This window comes from Mobula hypostoma, chromosome 17, assembly GCF_963921235.1.
Source record: "Mobula hypostoma chromosome 17, sMobHyp1.1, whole genome shotgun sequence".
Taxonomy (NCBI): Eukaryota; Metazoa; Chordata; class Chondrichthyes; order Myliobatiformes; family Myliobatidae; genus Mobula; species Mobula hypostoma.
The window spans coordinates 5,681,899-5,706,073 of NC_086113.1; the positions used below are offsets into that span (position 1 = coordinate 5,681,899).

The 24,175-nt window shown below is 43.8% G+C and overlaps 2 protein-coding genes across 9 annotated transcripts in view; one reads left to right on the top strand and one right to left on the bottom strand.

The window, feature by feature from the left end:
- ngly1 (N-glycanase 1) overlaps positions 1–10,276 on the bottom strand; it is a 40,385-nt gene extending 30,109 nt beyond the window's left edge. Inside the window, exons 1-3 of one of the 3 annotated variants that reach the window (XM_063069471.1) lie at positions 10,056–10,142; positions 7,640–7,710; positions 6,995–7,109 (exon numbers count right to left, since the gene is read on the bottom strand). In XM_063069471.1, the coding sequence (XP_062925541.1) occupies positions 6,995–7,009 (15 nt within the window). In that variant the 5' untranslated portion in view covers positions 7,010–7,109; positions 7,640–7,710; positions 10,056–10,142. Of the gene's footprint in view, positions 1–6,994; positions 7,110–7,639; positions 7,711–9,923 lie in introns of all 3 variants that reach the window. The other 2 variants (XM_063069469.1, XM_063069470.1) reach the window with 2 other exon arrangements.
- A 40-nt stretch (positions 10,277–10,316) lies between these two features.
- On the top strand, positions 10,317–19,679 carry oxsm (3-oxoacyl-ACP synthase, mitochondrial). Of its 6 annotated transcripts, none has more exons than XM_063069475.1 (3): positions 10,317–10,413; positions 11,051–13,209; positions 16,523–19,679. In XM_063069475.1, the coding sequence occupies exons 2-3, from the start codon at positions 12,227–12,229 to the stop codon at positions 16,923–16,925; spliced, it is 1,386 nt and encodes a 461-aa protein (XP_062925545.1). In that variant the 5' UTR covers positions 10,317–10,413; positions 11,051–12,226; the 3' UTR covers positions 16,926–19,679. The 6 variants fall into 6 exon arrangements, with proteins under 6 accessions (XP_062925545.1, XP_062925543.1, XP_062925544.1 ...); XM_063069473.1 differs by having other exon boundaries at positions 10,323–11,207; positions 12,149–13,209; XM_063069474.1 differs by having other exon boundaries at positions 10,323–11,195; positions 12,149–13,209.
- Positions 19,680–24,175: the final 4,496 nt, after the last annotated feature.

The window sequence follows — 24,175 nt, forward strand, 5'->3', positions numbered from 1 at the left end:
GGCCACAGGCAGGAATGACTTCCTATGACACTCAGTGCTGCATCTCGGTGGAATGAGTCTCTGGATGAATGTACACCTGTGCCCACCCAGTACATTATGTAGTGGATGGGAGACATTGACCAAGATGGCATGCAACTTAGAGAGCATCCTCTTTTCAGACACCACCATGAGAGTCCAGTGCCATCCCCACAACATCACTGGCCTTACGAATGAGTTTGTTGATTCTGTTGGTGTCTGCTACTCTCAGCCTGCTGCCCCAGCACACAACAGCAAACATGATGGCACTGGCCACCACAGACTCGTAGAACATCCTCAGCATCGTCCAGCAGACATTAAAGGACCTCAGTCTCCTCAGGAAATAGAGACGGCTCTGACCCTTCTTGTAGACAGCCTCAGTGTTCTTTGACCAGTCCAGTTTATTGTCAATTCGTATCCCCAGGTACTTGTGATCCTCCACCATGTCCACACTGACCCCCTGGATAGAAACACGGGTCACCGGTACCTTAGCTCTCCTCAGGTCTACCACCAGCTCCTTAGTCTTTTTCACATTAAGCTGCAGATAATTCTCCTCACACCATGTGACAAAGTTTCCTACCGTAGCCCTGTACGCAGCCTCATCTCCCTTGCTGATGCATCCAACTATGGCAGAGTCATCTGAACACCTCTGAAGATGACAAGACTCTGTGCAGTAGTTGAAGTCCGAGGTGTAAATGGTGAAGAGAAAGGGAGACAAGACAGTCCCCTGTGGAGCCCCAGTGCTGCTGATCACTCTGTCGGACACACAGTGTTGCAAGCACACGTACTGTGGTCTGCCAGTCAGGTAATCAAGAATCCATGACACCAGGGAAGCATCCACCTGCATCGCTGTCAGCTTCTCCCCCAGCAGAGCAGGGCGTACGGTGTTGAACGCACTGGAGAAGTCAAAAAACATGACCCTCACAGTGCTCGCTGGCTTGTCCAGGTGGGCGTAGACACGGTTCAGCAGGTAGACGATGGCATCCTCAACTCAACTCATTATGTAGCACAATGTACCTACAGTATAGTATTTTGGTATTCAATTCCCAAGCAATAAACAATAAAATTCTGTTAGCTCCTCTAATTCTGCACTCAAAAGGGTACCTAAAGGAGGGTACATCTACGGCGCGTAGAACTCTATGAGAAGAAAAATGCAATCACTCTCTACGGGTTTATAGATTAGGGAAAAGTGAAAGAACAACAGTGCTGTAGTGGGTGACCTCAGCTTCTCTGATGTGTCAGTACCTTCATACTAGCTTTCTATGAGTCAACACCAAAGCACCAAAATCCCTCTGCATCTCATTATTTTTCCTATTAATATGGACAATCATTTATTTTCCCACATTATATTCCATTTGCCCCATCTTTAAGATGACAAGATAGCAAACAAAACAAACAAAACTATAAATTACTGTATTAATCACACCTTTTCTTGGATACGATCACTTCATTATGATAGTCTGTTGAGCCTTTGAACCGCCTGTACGAGCTGGCATTTTTGCAATGTGAACTGAAGATTCGAAGGTGCAGGACGGTTATGGCATGGCATGCACAGGGCAAATCAAGGCGGCAGGGTCCAGGCCCAAAAGGCGGGGGAATCAGCCAACGTTTGGTCATTGCTGGAGTGTATTTCGAGGAGATTCAATGTGGCAAAGTCAAAGCAGCAGGGACAAAGGTCACAGTACCAGCAAGGGATGGACTGGTTGAGCTCACTGCTCTGCAAGGTTTTCTCGTCTCTGCGCTGGACTGAGGCTGTGACCTGCCACTAATGCAATCCTGAATCTGCTGCAGTGACGACTGGCTTTGTGGCTGTGGACTCACTTCTGTGAACTTCAGTTCTGCATTTTATTTGCTTACTTTTATCGTTTACACTATTTTTTTAATTTTTATGGTGTTTGACTATCTTTTTTAATGGGTCCTATTGGGTTTCTATGTTTTGTGGCTGCCTGTAAGGAGACGAATCTCAAGGTTGTACTGTATATAGTATACATACTTTGATAATAAATGTATTTTGACCTTTACTCAACCTATCTACAGTTCTCTGGAAACTCATTATGCCCTCTTCACAACTTAACTACCCACCCATCTTGCTTTAAGCAAATGCATCAAACTCTTTGATATCAGTTACAACCGCATTGATGCTTGTGGCACACCGTTCATTACATCTTGCCGACTGTAGACAGGGTAAATGCACGCAGGCTTCTGCCACTGAGGTTGGGTGGGACCAGGACTACCATAGGACAGAGCAGTAGAACTAGACCATTCGGCCCATCAAGACTGTTCCACCTTCTGATCAGTCTGATTTACTTTCGTTCTCAACGGACCCATAAACATCACCTCACTCCTTTTGCTCTATTTTTGCACTACTTATTTTTTCATATTTTTTTTACTGTAATGTATAATATATTGTATGTAATGTACTGTGCCACTGTTGCAAAAGAACAAATTTCACAACATACATCTGATAATAAACCTGATTCTAATTCATTCTTCTGCCTACTCCCTTTAACTTTTGACACTCTTACTTATCAAAAACCACATGTCATAGGTCTAGGGTGAAAGGTGAAATATTTAAGCAGAATCTGAGGAGAAACTTTTTCACTCAGAGGGTGGTGAGAATGTAGAATGAGCTGCCAGCAGAAGTGGAAGATCCGGGCTTGATTTCAACATTTAAGATATATTTAGATAAGTACATGGAAGGAAGGGGTATGGAGGGTGATGGTTGAGGTGCACGTTGATGGGACTAAGCAGAATAACAGTCTGGCACAGACTGAATGGACTGAGGGGCCTGTTTCTGTACTGTAGTGTTCCATGTCTCTGGCTATAACTAGACAAAATCCATTTATGTTTATTTTTCAGTCCCAGTTAACCAATCTTATCCAGGAATGAATTAGGAGCAGAAGTAGCCCACATGATCATTGAGCCTGTTCTGTCCTTAAGATTTCGCCTGATCTAATATCTATTCAGATTCATTTATCACAGGTACATCAAAACATACAGTAAAATAAACTGTTTGTGTTAACAACAAATCCACCAAGGGTGTGCTGGGGTAGACCACAAGTGTCACCACACATTCCGCCACAAACATAAAATGCTCATAATGGTCAACAGATATTAATCTCAAACCCGTCTTTTCACCAACTTTAGTAATCTTCCAGTCACCTACTTAACAAGAATCTGTCTCTGCTTTAAAAAAATCCAAAGCTGCTTCCACTGTTCTGAGGAAGAGAATTTCAAAGAACCACAAATATTAAAGAGAGGTTTTGTATTACATCTATATTAAATAGATTGATCTTATGTTTACACAGTGATCCTCTAATCTCCTCCTTGCTGACAATCAACACTGGCAACCTCAAGGATCTGTGCTTTCCCATTGCTCTACTCTCTTTATGCTCACAACTGTGTGGCTAAGCACAGCTCAAATGCCATCTATAAATTTGCCAATGACACAACTGTTGGCAGAACTTCAGATGGTGACGAGTAGGTGTTAGAAGTGAGATCAGTTGGTTGAGTGGTGTCACAAAACGACTTTCACTTGATGTCAGCAAGACCAAGCAATTGTGAACTTTAAGGCTGATTTATACTTCTGTGTCAACTAGACGCCGTACCTACGGCGTCGCCGCGAACCCTACGCAGATCCCTCCGCCGTAGCCTGACGCACACCTCTCCCAAAATGTAACTACGTGTCGCAGCAATGCAGACTGCAACAACTGTGATTTGTCTGCTTGGTAGCATCACATTTCCTCCTATGCTGCAATAGCTTGCCATTGGGCGACTGACGGGCAGGGAAGGAATTCTGGCTGCAATGCTTTCCATAAAGCTTTACAGAACTCCAAAATTATGGAGGACACATTTCACTTTTACAAAAAAAGACGCTCACTTCTTGTTTACCCCGAGAAAGACTACCATGACTATGAAGCCCTGCACGGGCAGGTGTATGCGCATGCGTGACGTGTGCAAATTGCAGAGCGACGCAGACACACCAACGCACAAGTATAAATGCTCACAACGCACCTCGGTCACTTGCGTAGGTTATGGCGTCGAGTTCGGTCACTTGCGTAGGTTATGGCGTCGAGTTGACGCAGAAGTATAAATCAGCCTTAAGGAAGGAAACGTTGGGAGAAAAAGCAGTAGTTCACACTGAAGGGTCAGCAGTGGAAAGAGTGATCAGCTTCAAGATCCTGGGTGTCAACATCTCTGAAGATCTACCCTGGATCCACCAAACTGATGCAATTACAGAGAAAACAGGCCAGTGGCACAGGATCGGAAAAAGCTGCAGAGGGTAGTACACTCGGCCAGCTCCATCATGGACACCTTCAAAAGGCGGTGCCTCAAGAGGGTATCCATCATGAAGGACCCTCACTACCAAGGACATGCCTTCTCCTCATTGCTATGTTAGTGAGAAAGTGCAGGAGCCTGAAGATGCATACTCAGCGTCTTAGGAACAGTTTCTTCCCCTCCACCAGCAGACCATGAACCCATGCACCATTTTGCTCTCTTTTTTCACTATTTAATATATTTATTGTACTTTATTGTGACTTTTATGTACTGCACTGTACTGCTGCTGCAAAACAACTATTTTCACGAGAGATATTAATGATAATAAACCTGATTCTGATAATTCTAGTTTCTGTCACAAGAGTAAAAGTTCCATCCTTTCAAGACCCTTTTCTGAACTGCTTTCAGCACCTACATCATCGAACACTGCAGCACAGTACAAGCCTCTTGGCCCACAATGTTGTGCTGATCTTTTAGCCTGCTCAAAGATCAATCGAATCCTTCCCTCCAACATAGCTCTCTATTTTTCTGTCATCCATGTGGCTATTTAAGTGTTTCTTAAATGTTCCTGATATACCTACCTCTACCACGACCCACAGCAGCACACTTCCCATACTCATTACCTTCTGTACAAAAAAAAACTTACCTCTGACAACCTCACTATACTTTCCTCCAACCACCTCAAAATTATACCCCCTCTCATTCGCCATTTCCACCCTGGGGAAAATGCACTGGCAGTGCATTCAATCTATGCCTCTTATTTAATATAACTCTATCAAGTCACCTCTCATCCTCCTTCACTCCAAAGAGAAAAGTTCCAGCTCAGTCAGCCTATCCTCATAAGACACTCTCTGACCCAGGCAGTATCCTGGTATAATCTCCCTTGCACCCTCAATAAAGCTTCCATATCCTTCCTATAATGAAGCAAGCAGAACTGAACACAATAAGTGTGGCCTAACCGAAGTTGTATTGAGCTGCAACATCTCCCTGTGACTCTTGAACTCAATTCCCTGGACTAATGAAGGCCAAAACACTATATGATTTCTTAACAACCCTATCTTAACAAAACAATGCTGGAGAGGTAGTAATGTGTAACAAGTAAATGGCAGATGAACTGAATAAGTATTTGCATCAGTCTTCACTGTGGAAGACTCTAGCAGTATGGTGGAAGTTCTAGGTGTCAGGGGTCATGAAGTGTGTGAAATTACCATTACTAGGGAGAAGGCTCTTGGGAAACTGAAAGCTCTGAAGGTAGATAATTCACCTGGACCAGATGATGTACACTCCACGGTTCTGAAAGAGGTAGCTGGAGATATTGTGGAGGCAGTAGTAATGATCTTTCAAGAAACACTAGATTCTGGAATGGTTCCAGAAGACTGGAAAATTGCAAACGTCACTCCAATTTTCAAGAAGCAAGAGAAGCAGAAGAAATGAAACTACAGGCCAGTTAGTTTGACCTCAGTGGCTGGGAAGATGTTAAGCAGATGGCTTCGGGGTACATGGATGCACATGATAAAATAGGCCATAGTCAGCATGGTTTCCTCAAGGAAGGATCTTGCCTGACAAATCTGTTGAAATTCTTTGAAGATATACTAACAGGATAGATAAAGGAGAATCAGTTGATATTGTACACTTGGAATTTCAGAAAGCCTTTGACAAGGTGCCACATGAGGCAGCTTGACAAGCTACGGCTCCAGGGTATTACAGGAAAGATTCTAGCGTGGATAAAGTAGAGACTGATTGGCAGGAGGCAAAGACCGGAAATAAGAGGAGCCTTTTCTGGCTGGCTGCCAGTGACTAGTGTTGTCAATTTCAAAGATAATGATTTTTACATTATATGTCAATGATTTGGATGATGGAATTGGCTTTGCTGCCATGTTTGCAGAAGATACAAAGATAGGGAGAGGGGCAGGTAGTTTTGAGGAAGTAGAGAGGCTACAGCAGAAAGACAGATTAAGAGAATGGGCAAAGAAGTGGTAGATGAAATACAGTGTCAGGAAGTGTATGGTCATGCACTTCGGTAGAAGAAATGAAAAGATTGACTATATTCTAAATGGAGAGAAAATACAAAAATCTAAAAAATGTGAAGGGACTTGGAAATCCTTGAGTAGGATTCCCTAAAGGTTAATTTGCAGTTTGAGCCTGTGGTGAGGAAGGCAAATGCAATGTTAGCATTCATTTCAAGTGGACTAGATTATAAAAGCAAGAATGTAATGTTGAAACTGCATACAGCACTGGTAAGGCCTCGCTTGGAGTACTGTGAGCAGTTTTGGGCCCCCTATCTTAGGGCTTAGAGGAAAAATGGATCAGCCATGATGAAATGGCGGAGCACACTCGATGAGCCAAATTGCCTAATTCTGCTCCTATATCTTATGATCTCATCAACTTGCCTGGCAACATTGAAGGATCTAGCAATGTAGACCCAATATCCCTTTGTTCATCTATACCTCCAACATTAGGTAAGGAAACCTATGCGGTATGTATTTGTTCAAAACCACGGCCAGAGTCAAAACACATTCATGAGGATCTTTGCCCTGCCTGAGCCATACATGAAGACAATACACAAAATGCAGTAAATTACTTTGTCTTCAGTTTAGCTTCTTGACCCCCTCCCATCACACCCACACACAAATTACCCTATGTCACCTTTGACAATATTTGATTGTAAAATTACTTTTATTTCTATTGCACTTTACTGTACCTCCTCAAATCCCATTTCAAAAAGGCACTCAACAGCTCCCTTGACTGGCAGCAATCTGTTTGAAAAGGTTTGATTTTCAATCTTAATTGACTTGTATTTGTCTTCATTTGGGTTCCTGTTAAAGAAAAAAAAAACCGCCACTTGACAAATACTGCACACAGATATAATCTACATTTGTTTAAAAGAAAAAAATCACACTGCACTTATAATCTAAGATCAACAAGATTTCTAAAAACAAAAGATTCTGCAGATACTCTGGAAATCCACAGCAACACACACAAAATGCTAGAGGAACTCAGCAAGTCAGGCAGCATCTATGGATGGGAATAAATATGAATCCTGATGAAGTTTTGGCCCCAAATGTCCTCTGTTCATTCTTCTCCATCGATGCTATTTGACCTGCTGAGTTCAAACAGCAGTTTGACCTGCAGATAACTCCACACAGTGAAGACAAACATTTTCGCACTGGACTACAGTCGCAGAACAATATACTTCACATCATACAAGTCAGTGGTAATGAACATGATCCTGATTCTCACTGACGATACAATAAATGGTCCTTATGGCACTTGGTTATCTGGCAATAATGGTAATTAGTGCCTGACTTTGACGTTACAGAACTTCCTGTGGGGAAGGTTTCAGGACCTGAACAGTTTGAAAAACTGCTGTTATTTTCTTCTCTTTGGCATCAATTTGTCTTGACTCGTTGGAGTTATCTGAAAGTTAGAAATCGAACAGTAAAAAATGTTATTGGTTTTTGTTCAATAGTCAAACTGTGATTTATGGTGCATTTTATTAGCAGATGATAGAATAATAGAAAAGTACTGCAGAGAAACAGGTCCTTTGGTCCATCTAGTCAATGCTGAACCATTTACTCCTATCAACCTGCACTGAGACCATAGCCCTGCCATTCATGTAATCATCCAAATATTTTTAAATGTTGAAATCGAGCTCCCATGCACCGCTTGTGCTGGCAGTTCATTCCACACTCTCATGACCCTCTGAGTATAAAGCTTCCCCTCAAGTTCCGCTTAAACTTTTCACCTTTCACTCATAACCTACCTCTAGTTGTAGTCCCACCCAAACTCAGTGGGAAAAGCCTGCGTGCATTTACCCTAACTATACGCCTCATAATTTTGTATACCTCTATCAAATCTCCCCTCAATCTTCTACGTTCACAGGAATAAAGTCCTAACCTATTCAACCTTTCCATATAACTCAAATACTCCAGGTCAGGTGACAGCCTTGTAAATTTCCTCTGTACTCTTTCAACCTATTTACATCTTTCCTGTAGACAGGTGACCAAAACTGCACACAATACGACAAATTATGCCTCACCAACATCTTATTCAGCTTCAACATAATATCCTGGACTCAATACTTTGATTTATGAAGGCCTATGTGCCAAAAGTTTTCTTTACAATACTATCTACTTGTGATGCCACTTTCAATGAACAATGGAGACCATAAGATACAGGAGCAGAAGTAGTTCATTCGGTCCATGGAGTCTGCTCCATTATTCAATCGTGGGCTGATCCAATTCTTCCAGTCATCGCCACTTCCCTGCCTTCACTCCATGCCCTTTGATGCCCTGGCTAATTAAGAACCTATCTATCTCTGCCTTAAATGGACTTGTATTCCCAGATCCCTCTGGTTCTAACGCACTGCTCAGTGCCTTACCGTTCACTGTGTAAGACCTACGCTGGCTGGTCCTACCAAAGTGCAACACCTCGCACTTGTCTGCATTAAATTGCATCTGCCATTTTTCCAGCTCGCCCAGATCCCTCTGCAAGCCATGATAGCCTTTGCCGCTGTCCACTACTCCCCCAATCTTGGTGACATCTGCAAATTCGCTGATCCAATTAACCACATTATCATCTAGGTTGTTGATATAGATGACAAACAACGGACCCAGCACCAATCCCCATGGCACACCACTAGTCACAGGCCTCCAGTCAGGCAACTATCTACCACCACTCTCTGGCTTCTCCCACAAAGCCAGTGCCTAATTCAATTTACTACCTCATCTTGAATGCCAAGTGACTGATCCTTATTGACCAACCTCCCATGCGGGACCTTATCAAATGCTTTGCCTTCATCAACTTTCCTGGTAACTTCCTTGAAAGAATCTATAAGATTCATTAGATACAACCTACCATGCATGGAGCCATGCTGACTACTTTAATCAGTCCATGTGTATCCAAGTACACATATACAGTCCCTTAGAATACATACAAACACTTTCCCACTACTAATGATCAGGCTCAATGGCTCATTTCCTGGTTTATTTCTTAAAAAGCAGAACATTGCCTCCTCCAATCCTCCAGCACGTCACCTAGGCTGTCTTAACTTTCTCTGCTATGCCCCAGCAATATCTGTACTTACCTCCAGCAGGGTCCTGGAGAACAACTTGTCAGGCTCTGGGGATTTATCGACCCTAGTTTGCATCGTGAGAACAAACACCTCAAAAGAGCCTTACTTCTATAGACTTTTGTGTCTATCTCCTGAGTAAATACAGATGCAAAAGTAGCTAAGATCTCCCCCATCTCTTTTGGCTCCACACATGGATTACAATTCTGATCTTCCAGAGGATCGATTTTATCCCTTGTAACCCTTCTTGCTTTTAACATATCTGTTCTCCTTCACCTTGTCTGCTAAGGCAACCTCAGGCCTTCTTTTAGCCCTCCTGGGTCTGAAAACTGATGGATGCTACAAATCCAACCAGCAACAGTAAATCATGTAATGTTATTCTATATTATCCACATTATGCGAAGGCACTAACTGAGTAATTTGAGGAGGGATTCAGTATCTGTGTCAGTTCGATTCGGTGCTGGATTTCACTGGTTTTGGAGGTACTGAAACCCCCTGGAAAGTTGCTATCGGGACATATAACAAGCACAGTGTAGTGTGTGTGTGTCTGTCTGCCTACCTGTGAGTCTAATTCCCTGCCTAGCTGGAGAGAGGAGCGAAAGAGCCCCCAAGACTCCGGGAGGGGAGGCCAGCCAGACCTTCGGCCCTTCCCCGGGAGCTCCCGAAGCGCCACCCAGTGCCCGGGCCTCACCGCAGAATGTTGTCCGCATATCGCAGCAACAACTCGGAAGCGTCGAGGAAAAGCGCCTCCGGGTTCTCGCTCAGTGCCTGCACCGCCGCCGACGCCGCCATCGCTCTGCGGGCACCCGCCGCCGGTACTGTTCTCCGCGGGAGCCGCTCCCTCAGCTCGGCCCCGTCCTGTGGTTCCGGTCCCTCAGTTGACAGGGAGGCGGGGAGCGGCGCCGACTCCCGCCACGCCCGCCCGCTGTCGTCATCAAGAGAGCGACGATGCCTCCATCATCAGGCTGCTTCGGGCTCTGGATCAGGCCGGCGAGAGTGTTCCATCTCTTATCGCTGTTACCCGGAGACACCGAGTCGGCTGGTGGTGGGTGCGTCTCCCCTCGTTACCTTCACTCACCCCCACCACCCTTACTGGATCGACTGGTGGCGGTGATTCTCCCCCCTGAAACACTGGGTCCCTCCCCCCATTGACTTTCACATGACGGTGGTGACTCTGCCCCTGAAAACTCCACCTGGAGACATTGGTCAACTGGTGCTAGTTGGTATCCTCACCGCACTTACTGGGTCAACTGGTGGGAGTAGTGACTCTCCCCCCTTGTCGTCTTTATTTGAAGACACTTATTGGATCTTTTGTCTTGATGAGGCAACTCTCAGGCTGTAGGAGTAACACATCTGGACAGACTCCGACCTGATGGCATGAACATTGATTTCTCTTCCTGGTAATTTCCCCCTCTCCTTTCCATCTTCTTCTGTTCCCCTCTCTTACCTCTTCTCCTCACCTGCCCATCACCTCCTTCTTCCTTTTCTCCTATGGTCCACTCCCCTCTCCTATCTGATACCTTCTTCCACAGCCCTTTACCATTCCCACCCACCTAGCTCCACCTATTACCTTTAGCTAGTCCTTCCCCTCCTCCCACCTTTTTGTTCCAGTGCCTTCTCCCCTTCCTTTCCAGTCTTGAAGAAGGGTCTCAACCTGAAGCATTGACTGTTTATTCATTTTCATAGGTGCTGCCTACCCTGCTGAGCTGTTCCAACATTTTGGGTGTGTTGCTCTGGATTTCCAGCATCTGCAGGATCTCTTGCATTTATTGGATCTTTACAGTTCTCTGCCTCCTCGCCAATCATAGTAACAAGAAGAGGGCATGTCCTGGTATGTTCCAAGGTACTGTGGGAGAACATCATTTTGCATATTGTCTATGCAGTTCATTTCTTTAGAACAGTGCATTGAGAGTGTACAGGGTAAAACAATAAAAGATGCAGAATAAAGTGTAACAGCTGCAGAAAGTGCAGTGCAGGGAGGTGCAAGGCCAAAACGAGGTGGATTGTTAGGTCAAAGGTCTTTCTTATTGATTTGTAGATAAGATTAGAGTCGGTATGTATTGCAGATGGCATGAACATGGTGGGTGGACTTACTTTCAAATGGTGACCACCATTATAATACACATTTCTTAACATTATTCCATTACATAAGACACAAGAGGACTGCAGATGCTGGAAATCTAAAGCAATACACACAAAAGACCGGAGGAACTTGGTCGACCAGGAGACCAGTACCAGTAGACCTTGGTATAAAGGGAGATGAACAGTCAACATTCTCATAGAGGGTCTTGACCCAACATTGGTGGGAGTGCTGCCACAAGAAAGCAGCACCCATCACGAAATATCCCACCATCCAGGCCATGCTTTCTTCTTGCTACTGCCATCAGGAAGAAGGTACAGAAACCTTAGGACCCAGACCACTATGCTCAAGAACAGTTATTCCCCCTTAACCATCAAACTCCTGAATCAGTGTGGATAACTTCACTCTTCTCAATACTGATCTGATTCCACACCCTTATGGATTCACTTTCAAGGACTCTACAACTCGTTCTCAGTATTATTATTTTATTTCTTTTGCACAGCCTGTCTTCTATTGCACGTCGGTTCTATTGTACTGCTTTCTTTTTCTGTAAATGCCCACAGGAAGACAAATCTCAGGGTTGCATATGCTGATATGGATTTATCTTGACTTTCGACTTTGAATGCTTTTATTTTGTGCTTTGTAAAGTTATGGTACAAAGACGCAAAGGGCACTAAACGAGAATGTTTGTTTGGTCTTTGTAGGTGTTGTTAAGAAATTTCTTGAGCATCTGTACCATTAAAGAAAAGAAAAATCTACACTTTGCTCCTCATGTTAGTAATATGTTGCCACAAAGGAAGCAGCTGCTTATGAAGATTTCAATGTATCAGTTCTTCAAACGCAAATGTTTAAATACAGAGTTGAAGGCAAAAAACTTCTCGGGCACGGCCTGTGCAAAACACCAGAGGCGTGTCGCCATCACCGGGATTGGTTTGGTGTCTCCTCTTGGAGTGGGCAGTCAACTCACGTGGGACCGAATCTTGAAAGGACAGAGTGGTGTTATATTCTTGGACGCACCGGAGTACGCCGACTTGCCTTGTAAAGTGGCTGCCTGTGTACCACGGGGTGATGGAGAGGGGCAGTTCAACAAAGAAGAGTTTGTCTCGAGATCTGAGGCAAAGTCTATGTCGGACGCTACAATCATGGCAGTAGCTGCAACTGAGCTTGCATTCAAAGATTCCAACTGGAGTCCACAATCTGAAAAAGAACGAGAAGCCACAGGCGTAGCTATTGGAATGGGTATGGTTCCACTTGATGAAGTCAGCAACACTGCGGCCCTGTTTGCAACCCAAGGTTATAAAAAAGTCAGTCCTTTTTTTGTTCCCAAGATCCTCCCCAACATGGCAGCTGGACAAATTAGTATTAAATTTGGACTCAAAGGTCCAAATCACTCGGTCTCAACTGCGTGCACAACGGGAGTACACGCCATCGGGGATGCTTCAAGATTTATCCTCCATGGAGATGCGGAGGCGATGCTGGCAGGTGGCACAGAGGCTTGTATTAACCCCTTAGCGCTGGCAGGCTTTGCAAAGGCACGTGCCCTCTGCACCTACTATAACTCCAGCCCTAAACTGGCCTCACGCCCATTCCATCCTGACAGGAAGGGGTTTGTCATGGGAGAAGGGGCGTCGGTGCTTCTGCTGGAGGAGTACAGACATGCCGTAGCGAGGGGAGCGCGGATCTACGCCGAAGTACTAGGTTATGGACTCTCAGGAGATGCCTCTCACATCACTGCTCCCAGCATCGGAGGGGATGGAGCTTTCAGGTAAACTTTGGTGTTATGGATAATGTTGTGATTGTGTTTGTCAGAAATGGGATTTAAAAAATAGAATTTGGAGACATGAACTAAAATATAGAACAGTACAAGCCCTTTGGCCCATGATGTTGTGCCAGCTTTCTAATCCGCTCCAAGATCTAACCCCTTCCTCCGACATAGTCCTCACTTTTTCTTTTATCCATGTGCCTCTTAAATGTCCCTAATGTCTTAAATGTCTCTACCACCACACTTAGCAGGGCGTTCCACACACCCACCAACTTTACCTCCGACCCTGAGAGACCAGCTGGTCAGGACTGGACTGCCACACCAATCCCAGTACCCTGATGCTATTACAGTGCCAGCACCCAGGTTTAATTCCCCCCACTGCCCCCTGAGAACTTTATATGCTCTCCCAATGTGGGCAGCATGGACTCATTGTGCTGGAAGAGCCAGTTACTGCACTGTATCTCAAATAGGATAGGATAAACCCAGGTAGTTACAGGATGGTGAACTTAATGTCACTGGAAGACAAATTCTTCAAGTGCACAGGTGGTATGGTAGTGTAGTGGTTAGCACAAAGCCTTACAGTACAGACATCCTGGCTTCAATTCCCACCACTGTCTGTAAGGAGTTTGTACGTTCTCCCTGTGACCGCTTGGGTTTCCTCCGGGTGCTCCAATTTCCTCTCACAGTCCAAAGGCATACCGGTTAGTTGGTCATTGTAAATTGTCCTGTGATTTGGTTGGGGTTAAATTGGGGATTGCTGGGTGGGGCGGTTTGAAGGGCTGGAAGGGCTTATCTTCATGGTATCTTAATAAATAAAATAATTATTGGAAAGAACTCTGAAGGATTGTATGAACCTTGTCAACCCAACATGTTAACAGATTTTCTTTGCACAGATACTGCTTGGCTGACGTGTTTTTGCAGTATTCTCTGCTTTTGTTTAATTATTCCTGGATTTCTGCTAAAATAAGCAATGCTGCAATTAGTCCGTGCCTAATACACCATCCAGCTGGCCTTTAGTTAGATACCAGCACCATATTGTGGTTGTTCTTCATTCCTTTAAGTCGTGTGACACTATTACAGCTTGAGGCTTCGCAGCTTGGGGTTCAGTTCTGTCGTCTCTGTAAGAAGTTTCCATGTTCTTCCCACAAACCTCGTGTTTCCTCCGGGTGCTCTGGCTTCCTCCACAGTGCAAAGACTTACCAATTGGTAGGTTACCTGGTCTTTGTAAATTGTCCCTTGACTAAGCTAGGGTTAAATCGGTGGTTTGCTGGGTGGTCGTTGGCCGGAGAGGCCTGTTCTGCTCTGTATCTCTCAATAAATAAATAGAGACTTTTGGAGGAATGCAACACACTTAATAGTCAGATCCAGGTTTATTGTCACTGACATATGACATGAAATTTGTTGTTTAGTGTCAGCAGACATTAAATATTTACTACAAATTACAATAAAAATAAATAAATAATGCAAAAGAAGAATAGTGAGGTCATGTTCATGGACAATTCAGAGATATAACAGAGCGGAAGAAGCTGTTCTTGAATAGTCGAGTGTGGGTCTTCAGGCTTCCCCCTGTACCTCCTCCCTGATGGTGACAATGAGGAAAGGGTATGACCTGGATGTTGAGGGTCCTTAGTGATGAATGCTGCCATTTGTAGATGTCCTTGATGGTGAAGAGGGTTGTGCCTGTGATGGGGCTGGCGTAGTTTATAACCCCATGCTGCGACAATCCACCTGTTTTCAGCCAGCTTCCCACCTATATCTCTTCCTTCACATCATCTGGTATCTCAAACACTGTTACTGCTTCAGTTTACTAAGATGTTTATCCTGTTTCTTTACACTGGGTGACCACCTTGTCACTATGTGTGCATAACTATCATTGTTATCTTCTGGTCACGAACCCGGAGAGGACAACTAGATTTCTCTAACTTCTGGTAATCTCACTCCCCGCCCTCCTTCTGTCTTTTTCCATTTCCCATTTTGGTTCCCTCCTCACCTACCAATCACCTCACTCTTCTGCCCTTCCTCCTTCCCTTTCTTCCGTGGTCCACTCTCTTCTCCTATCAGATTCCTCCTTCTTCAGCCCTTTACCTCTTCCACCGATCATCTCCCAGCTTCTCACTCCATCCTCCCTCAAACACCCACCCGTCTTCCCCCTGTACCTGGTTTCATCTCACCTGCCAGCTCGTCCTCCTCTCTTCTCCCCCCACCACCTTATTCTGGCTTCTTCCCCCTTCCTTTCCAGTCGTGATCAAGGATCTCAGCCTGAAACATCAATTGTTTATTCCCTTCTGAAGAGCAAATCGAAAGACCACACAGAGTTAGTGTTTGAAATAACAGGCAATTTATTAAAAACCAGGGGACCAGTCAAAGTTGATCTACCTGAGTGTGAATTTGGTCCGGCTTTTACATTCTTGGTTGATGAGATTACTACATTTGGGTAACACAATGGTGGCTACAGAAAAATGTCAATAATAGACTGGGTCCTGATTACAGAGTATCCACAGGTCTAACAATAAATCCAATTTTCTATTACAACAATGGGTGCATACTATAACATAATTAGTGACGTTCCTGAAACTTGAATGTTGTCACTGCTACATTCCATATTTCTACCTCTAGGCTGTGTCTGTGGTTCCCTGTTACCACAATATCACAATCCACATCCATATTTGCTAGTTATTACCCTCTCTATTCTTTCCCCGACAATACCCTCCAGTGGTGCTGCCTGCCCTGCTGAGTTCCTCCAGCGTTTTGTGTGTGCTGCTCAGAATTTCCAGCACCTGCTGACCCTCTGTAAGACACAGGAGTAGAACTAGGGCATTCAGCCCATCGAATCTGCTCTGCTATTGTATCTTGGCTGAGTTATTTTCCCTCTCAACCCTGTTCTCCTGCCATCTCCCCGTAACCTTTGACACCCTGACTAATCAGGAACCTATCAACCTTGCATAAATATACCCAAAGACTTTGCCTCCGCAGCTGTCTGTGGCAATGAATTCCATAGATTCACTACCCTCTGACTAAAGAAATTCCTCCTCATCTCTATTCTAAATGGATATCTCACTAGTCTGAGGTTCTGCCCACTGGTCCTAGACCCCTCCACTTGTGCCTTAAATTGTGAGTAACTTAAATATCACCCAAGTAATTAACTGTACAAATTAAAATTACAGAACACTATTTTAGTTGGTTATTAGAGTACAATGTATTTACTTATTCTGTTGTTACGTGCAATAATAGACCTTTGCAAATACATTCTATTGCACAGACTTTGTAACATTTTTATGATGACTGTTTATTTGATTATAATTGTGCATCTTCTCAGGTGCATGTCTGCTGCATTGAAAGATGCTGGACTATTACCAGAGGATGTTACATACATTAATGCACATGCCACCAGCACACCACTGGGAGACGCAACTGAGAATCAAGCCATCAAGAGATTGTTCGAAGAACATGCATATTCTCTTGCCGTCTCTTCCACTAAAGGAGCGACCGGCCACCTGCTGGGGGCAGCTGGAGCCATCGAAACAGCATTCACAGCGTTGGCCTGCTTTCATGGACGCCTACCTCCGACCCTCAACCTTGACAGGACCGATCCTGAGTTTGATTTGAACTACGTCCCGATGAAAGCTCAAGAATGGAAGGTTGCAAAAAGACGGATTGCACTGAGTAATTCATTTGGATTCGGAGGCACAAATGCAACCCTTTGTTTGGGAAGCATCTAATTAACTTTTTTATAATAAATAATGGAAAAGGATTTGTCCCTGGCTGTACGTTTTCAAGATGCAACTTTGTTCACCATGTCGGGAATTTGAGGAATTTTCATTAGGACAGGCAAGGAAGGGGAAAGATGCCAGAATAAGAAGATGAGGGAGAAATCAGGACTGGAAAGCTTCTGGCATCTTCCTCCTTCATTTCCGGTCTTGATGAAGGGTCTTGGCTCAAAATGTTGACTGTTTATTCCTCTCCATAGATGCTGCCTGACCTGCTGAGTTCCTCTAACATTTTGTGTGTGTTGCTCTGGATTTCCAGCATCTGCAGAATCACTTGTGCTTAGGAATTTTCTGTGGTGTGTTGGTCAGGACGTAGCATGCAACAAAGAACAACAACATTCAGCAATTATAAGGAATTATATATTAAAAAAAAGGATGGACATGGAATAAAATGTGCATAAATAAATAGATACCAGCATGTATTTACAAGTTTAATAGCATTAAAAGAAGTGGTTTAAAATGTTTATAGTGCAGTGACTGAGGTAATAGATAGAGGGGGCAGTGGGGGACTAGCTAGAATAGTTGGTCATTTTAACTGCCTTGAGGAAGAATCTTTTAAGATGGCATTGAAGTATTTGTTTTAATAGTCCTATAACACTTTCTAGAAGGGAGCTTTCAGAAAAGGCAGTTTGCAGGGTGGGTAGTATCTGCAATGATTTTTCCCGCCCATTTCTTTGTCCTGGACATATACAAGTCCTGCAGTGATGGTAGATTGCAGACGATGTGCTTTTCTGATGACCTGACAGTTTGCTGTAGTTTTCATATATTGTGAAAGGATTTAGAGAAACATTTGGTATAGGAAGAGTTGCAAATGACTGACCCAAAATTGCTGACATGAAAATTGCTCAAATGTTACAATAAAAGAATATTGCAAATGTACTGATTAGTGATGCTTTCCTGTAGAGTTTATTTTCTCAAATGTTGGCAGCAAAGATAACTGATAAATCAACAGAGCTAAACAAGAGGTTTTGGCTTAATTCATTAGAAGTGTTTTTATTAAACACACCAGATAAACATTTTCTTAGAGAAACACACACAAAATGACAGAGGAACTCAGTGGATCAGGCAGCATCTATGGAGAGGAATAAGCAAGCAACATTTCGGACCGAGGCTCTTCATCAGGACGTCAACTGTTTATTCCCCTCTACTTATGCTGCTTGACCTGCTGAGTCTCTCCAGCATCTATGGAAGGAAATAAACAGTCGAAGTTTCAGGCCACCCCGTGATGAATGGTCTCAGCCCAAAGCGTTGACTGTTCATTCCCCTCTGTAGATGCTGGCTGACCTGCTGAGTTCCTTCATCATTTTCTGTGTGTTTCTCAAGGTTTCCAACCTCTGCAGAATCTCTTATGTTTATGATTTTGTTTGAGAATCTTTGTTAAAAATAGCAATGAAATTCTGCTTCCCCTCATAACACAATATAGTTTCAATAAAAAAAAACATTGTGTATTTCCTGTGAAGCTTGAGTCAGTAATTTTCTATTCTCAGTGCACATATTAATGCACATGAGCTAGGGAAAACTATTAGTGGACACTGTAAAATCGTGACACAAAGATTGCTCAGCCACCATGACAAAAGCATATAAATGGTTTCCTGTATAGCCTATTTTGTCATTGTTAGCAGGGAAACACATCTAGACCTCTCCAGGTACCAGAGAATGAATCTGTACGATCGACTAATAACTGTAGTAGCACCATGTGCAATTCACTGATTCCTCCCAGCTGCTTGGGTGTGTGGCTGTGCAGTAACTGAAATGCTCCCACACACATAGCCTTTGTTGTCGTGCTGTTGGAATTCTCTTTTACATAATGTTAATGTAATTTTGAGATCATGTTAATATTGTGAAATAGCTGTAATTAATTCTGTGTTAATGAATATAATCCATCATCATTATGTGCCGTGTGGTATGGCGTGGGTGATCATGGTCTTGTCATGAACATGACTGTTCTTGGCAAACTTTTCCACAGAAATGGTTTGCCATTGCCGCCTTCTGGGCAGTGTCTTTAAAGATGGGCGATTCCAGCCATTATCAATACTCTTCAGAGATTGGCTGCCTGGTGTCAGTGGTCACATAACCAGGACTTGTGGTATGCACCAGTTGCTCTTACGACCATCCTTCACCAGCTCCCGAGTCTTCACGTGACCCTGATCAGGGTGCGGGGGGGGAACGAGGGCTAGGCAGGTGCCACAACTTGCCCAATGGTAACCTGCAGGCTAGCGGAGGGAAGGAGTGCCTTACTAGAGATGTATCTCCACTCTGCCACCCAAATGGGGTCGAAGCACTTGGCAAAGGATGGTGCTCAGTGTCGGAGCGCTGGTCGGAAGCTCGAAGTTTTCAGACGGACTCAGAGTCCGCTGCGGTCAGGTACTTCCAATGATGCTGCATCAGCAAGTTTACGGTGCTTGGAGGTTCATGGCAGGGAGAGTTTCTACCTTCAACCACCTGCGTGACTTGAGACTTTTTACCGTGCCCATGGTCTGCTCTTTATCAAATTACAGTATTGCTTTGCACTGTTGTAACTATATGTTATAATTATGTGGTTTTGTCAGTTTTAGTCTTGGTTTGTCCTGTGTTTTCTTGTGATATCATTCTGGAGGAACATTGTATCATTTTTTAATGCATAAATTTCTAAATGACAATAAATGAGGACTGACTATCCTTATAATCTAATCTAAAAATATATAATCCATAAATGTGCTAAATAATAAGCATACCCCAACCTTAACATCAAAATATTTTAGAGCATCAATGTATTTATATTGTCAATATTTCAAGTTAATACACTGTTATAAATTGCAACAATGAACACAGAATGGAAGTTGGTTGCTTATTGTTAGTAAATCACTGGCCCATTGAACACCAATGCTGTTGAAAGTTCTGAGAAGTTTCCAGGCTATGTAAAAAATTTCATGCTCAGAGCAATGGTTGGTCCATGCAGCTGTAAAAAAAAAAGGAGCGTATGTTGATAGACATCATTAGATGTGTCTGTGTGTTTGAACTAATCGGGGGAAATGGCAGAGGGAAAACAGTTATTCCTGAAACACTGAGTGTGCGCCTTCAGGCTCCTGACCTCCTCCTCATGGGAGCAATGAGAAGAGGGAATGTTCTGAATGGTGACGGAGCTTTAAGGACCCTTAAGGATGGTCCTTAATAACAGCATTTGCAAAAATAAAAACATAAACAAGAATTTTACACTACTTATACAAGAAAGATACAATTAGAACAAAATAACAAAGTCCAGTTTAATACAAAGTGGCCGTAGTTGCTAAACTGTAGTGATGAGAGTTTTGGCGGTTGGCTCAAGAGCCGAATGGTCGAAGGGAAGTCGCTGTTCCTGAACCTGGTGGTGTGGGACTTTAGGCTCTGTAACTCGTTCCCAATGGTAGCTGCAAGAAAATGGCATGGCCCATGTTGTGGGGATCTGTGATGATGGATGTTGCCATTTTGAGGCAGCACCTCCTACAGGTACTACCAATGGGGAGGGATGTTCCTGTGACGTATTGAGCTGTGTCCACAGCTCTCTGCTGCTTCTTTCGTTCCTGGCATTCGAATTGCCATACCAGACCATGACACAACCAGTCAGGATATTTTTAACAATACATCTGTAGAGTTTCATTAGTATGTTTGGTCACAAGCCATTCCGCTGTTCGTAATCTCTTTCTCTTCTCTGAGTTGTGTCTCTCACCCCTCCCTTTATGCCATTATCTCCCTTTCCCTCTTGGAAACACTCATAATTTAATCTTCACACATAAAAGTTGCTAGTGAACGCAGCAGGCCGGGCAGCATTTCTAGGAAGAGGTACAGTCAACGTTTCAGGCTGAGACCCTTCGTCAGGACTAACTGAAGGAAGAATGAGTAAGAGATTTGAAAGTGGGAGGGAGAGATCCAAAATGATAGAAGAAGACGGGAGGGGGAGGGATGGAGCCAAGAGCTGGACAAGTGATTGGCAGAAGGGATATGAGAGGATCATGGGACAGGAGGCCCAGGGAGAAGGAAAAGGGGGAGGGGGGAAAAACCCAGAGGATGGGCAAGGGGTATAGTGAGAGGGACAGAGGGAGAAAAAGGAGAGAGAGAGAAAGAATATGTGTATATAAATAAATAACGGATGGGGTACAAGGGGCACTTCATCTGTGAGTCGGCTGGGGTGATATACTGCGTCCAGTGCTCCTGATGTGGCCTCCTATAGGCGAGACCCGACGCAGACTGGGAGACCGCTTTGCTGAACACCTACGCTCTGTCCGCCAGAGAAAGCAGGATCTCCCAGTGGCCACACATTCTAATTCCACATTCCATTCCCATTCTGATATGTCTATCCACGGCATCCTCTACTGTAAAGATGAAGCCACACTCAGGTTGGAGGAACAACACCTTATATTGCGTCTGGGTAGCCCCCAACCTGATGGCATGAACATTGACTTCTCAAACTTCCACTAATGCCCCACCTCCCCCTCGTACCCCATCCGTTATTTATTTATATACACACATTCTTTCTCTCTCTCTCTCCTTTTTCTCCCTCTGTCCCTCTGACTATACCCCTTGCCCATCCTCTGGGTTTTTCCCCCACTCCCACCTATCCTTCTCCCTGGGCCTCCTGCCTCATGATCCTCTCATATCCCTTTTGCCAATTAACTGTCCAGCTCTTGGCTCCATCCCTCCCCCTCCTGTCTTCTCCTATCATTTTGGATCTCCCCCTCCCCCTCCCACTTTCAAATCTCTTACTAGCTCTTCCTTCAGTTAGTCCTGACGAAGGGTCTCGGCCCGAAAAGTAGACTGTACCTCTTCCTAGAGATGCTGCCTGGCCTGCTGCGTTCACCAGCAACTTTGATGTGTGTTACTTGAATTTCCAGCATCTGCAGAATTCCTCATGTTTCCATAGTTTGTGGGATGAGTGAAGTTATCCCCTCTGGTTCCAGAGACTAATGGTTGAACTGTTCCTGAACCTGGTGGTAGCTGATGTCCCCAACTGAATTTCAGATGCAAGTTTTTGAAGGCTGAATCAATCAGATAAACCATTTCCATTAAGTTCAGATGGCAGACCAAAAGTGCAAAGATTGGAATGATCAATAATTTCAAAGTCAAAGTCAAAGTAACTTTATTATCAAAGTACACGTATGTCACCATATACAACCCTGAGGTACATTTCCTTGCAGGCATTGATAGATAAAAAGGAAATGCAACAGAATTTATGAAAAAAACTATACATAAACGAAGACTGACAAACAACCAGTGTGCAAAAGAAGACAAATTATGCAAATAAAAGTATGTAATATTTAGAGCATGAGCTTTAGAGTTTTAGAGTCCCTGAAAATGAGTACAAATATTAATAAGAAATAAGTATTGAGAATATGACCATAAGACCAAAAGATATAGGAGCAGAAGTAGGCCATTCGGCCCATCGAGTCAGAGATGAATATGAGATGAAAAGTCCATGAAAGTGAGTCCATAGTTTGTGGAACACACATCAAAGTTGCTGGTGAACGCGGCAGGCCAGGCAGCATCTATAGGAAGAGGTACAGTCGACGTTTCGGGCCGAGACCCTTCGTCAGGACTAACTGAAGGAAGAGTTAGTAAGAGATTTGAAAGTGGGAGGGGGAGGGGGAGAATCGTGCCATCAGGTTGGTGTTTACCAGCAACTTTTATGTGTGTTGCTTGAAATTCCAGCATCTGCAGATTTCCTCGTGTTTGGATAATTTAATCTTACTTTGCTGCTGAAATGCCTGGGGATAACCAGCAGGTGTCGACACTTCACCAGACTTGAACATAGAACAAAGTTCAAAGTCAAAGTATGTATATGTCACCTTATACAACTCTGAGATTCGTTTTCATGTGGGCATTCACAGTAGATACCCAGGAATATAATAGAATCAATGAAAAACTACATACAAAGATCGACAAACAACCAATGTGCAAAAGGCAAACAGTGCAAATAAAATAATAATAATAAATAAGTAATCAATAATATTGAGAAAATGAGTTGTAGAGTCCTTAAGAGTGTGTCCGTACTTTGTGGAATCAGTTGAGGTAGGTGAAGTTATCCACAGAGGTTCAGGCCCTGTCGGTCGAAGAGTAATAACTGTTCCTGAACATGGTGGTTTGCATGCTTACCCGCCCACACCTCCTTTCCATCGGCAGCAGCAAGATGAGAGCATGGCATGGATGGTGGGGGATAAAAACAATAAAGCATTGCACAGACCCTTTTAACCTACTCGAATATCAATCTAACCCTTCTCTCCAACACAGCTCTCTATCCTTCTAACAGCCAAGAGTTTCCTAAATGCTCCTCATATATCTGCCTCTACCATCACCCCTGGCAAGGTGTTCCATACACCCACCACTCTCTGTGTTAAAAAAAAATACCCCTAATATTGCCCCCCCCCGCCTCCCCAGCAACTTTCTCCAATCACTGTAAAATTGTGCACCCCCGTATTAGCCACTTCTGCCCTGGGACAAAGTCTTTGGCTGTCCACTCGATCTAAACTACTTATTATCTAGATCCTAATGAAGGATCTTGGCCTGAAATGTCTGTTTATTTCTCTCCATTAGTTCCTCCAACATTTTGTATATTGCACAGGAAATCCTCTGTGTAATTTTAAGGATACTGTACAGTCAGTGGCCACTTTATTAGGTACACCTGTACACTAGCTCATTAATGCAAATATCTAATCAACCAATCATGTGGCAGCAACTCAGTGCATAAAAGCATGCAGACATGGTCAAGAGATTCATTTGTTATTCAGACCAAACATCTGAATGGGGAGGAAATGTGACCTAAGTGACATTGACCCTGAAGTGATTGTTGTGCCAGATGGGCTGGTTTGAGTTGCTCAGAAACTGCTGATCTCTGCGGATTTTCACTCACGACAGCCTCCAAAGTTTACAGAGAATGGTGTGAAATACAAAAGCCATCCAGACCCAAGCAACAGTTCTGTGAGAGCAAAGGCCTTCTTAATGAGATCAGAGGAGAATGGCCAGACTGGTTCAAGCTGAGAGGAAGGAAACAATAATTCATTTAACCCCGTGTTACAACAGTGGTGAGCAGAAGAGCATCTCTGAATGCACAACATGACTAACATCGAAGTGGATAGGCTACAGCAACAGAAGATCACAAACATATAGAAATTCACTTAGTGGCCACTTTATTAGATACCTCTTGCACATAATAAAGTGGCCACTGAGTGTGTATGTAGGCATGACATTCCTAA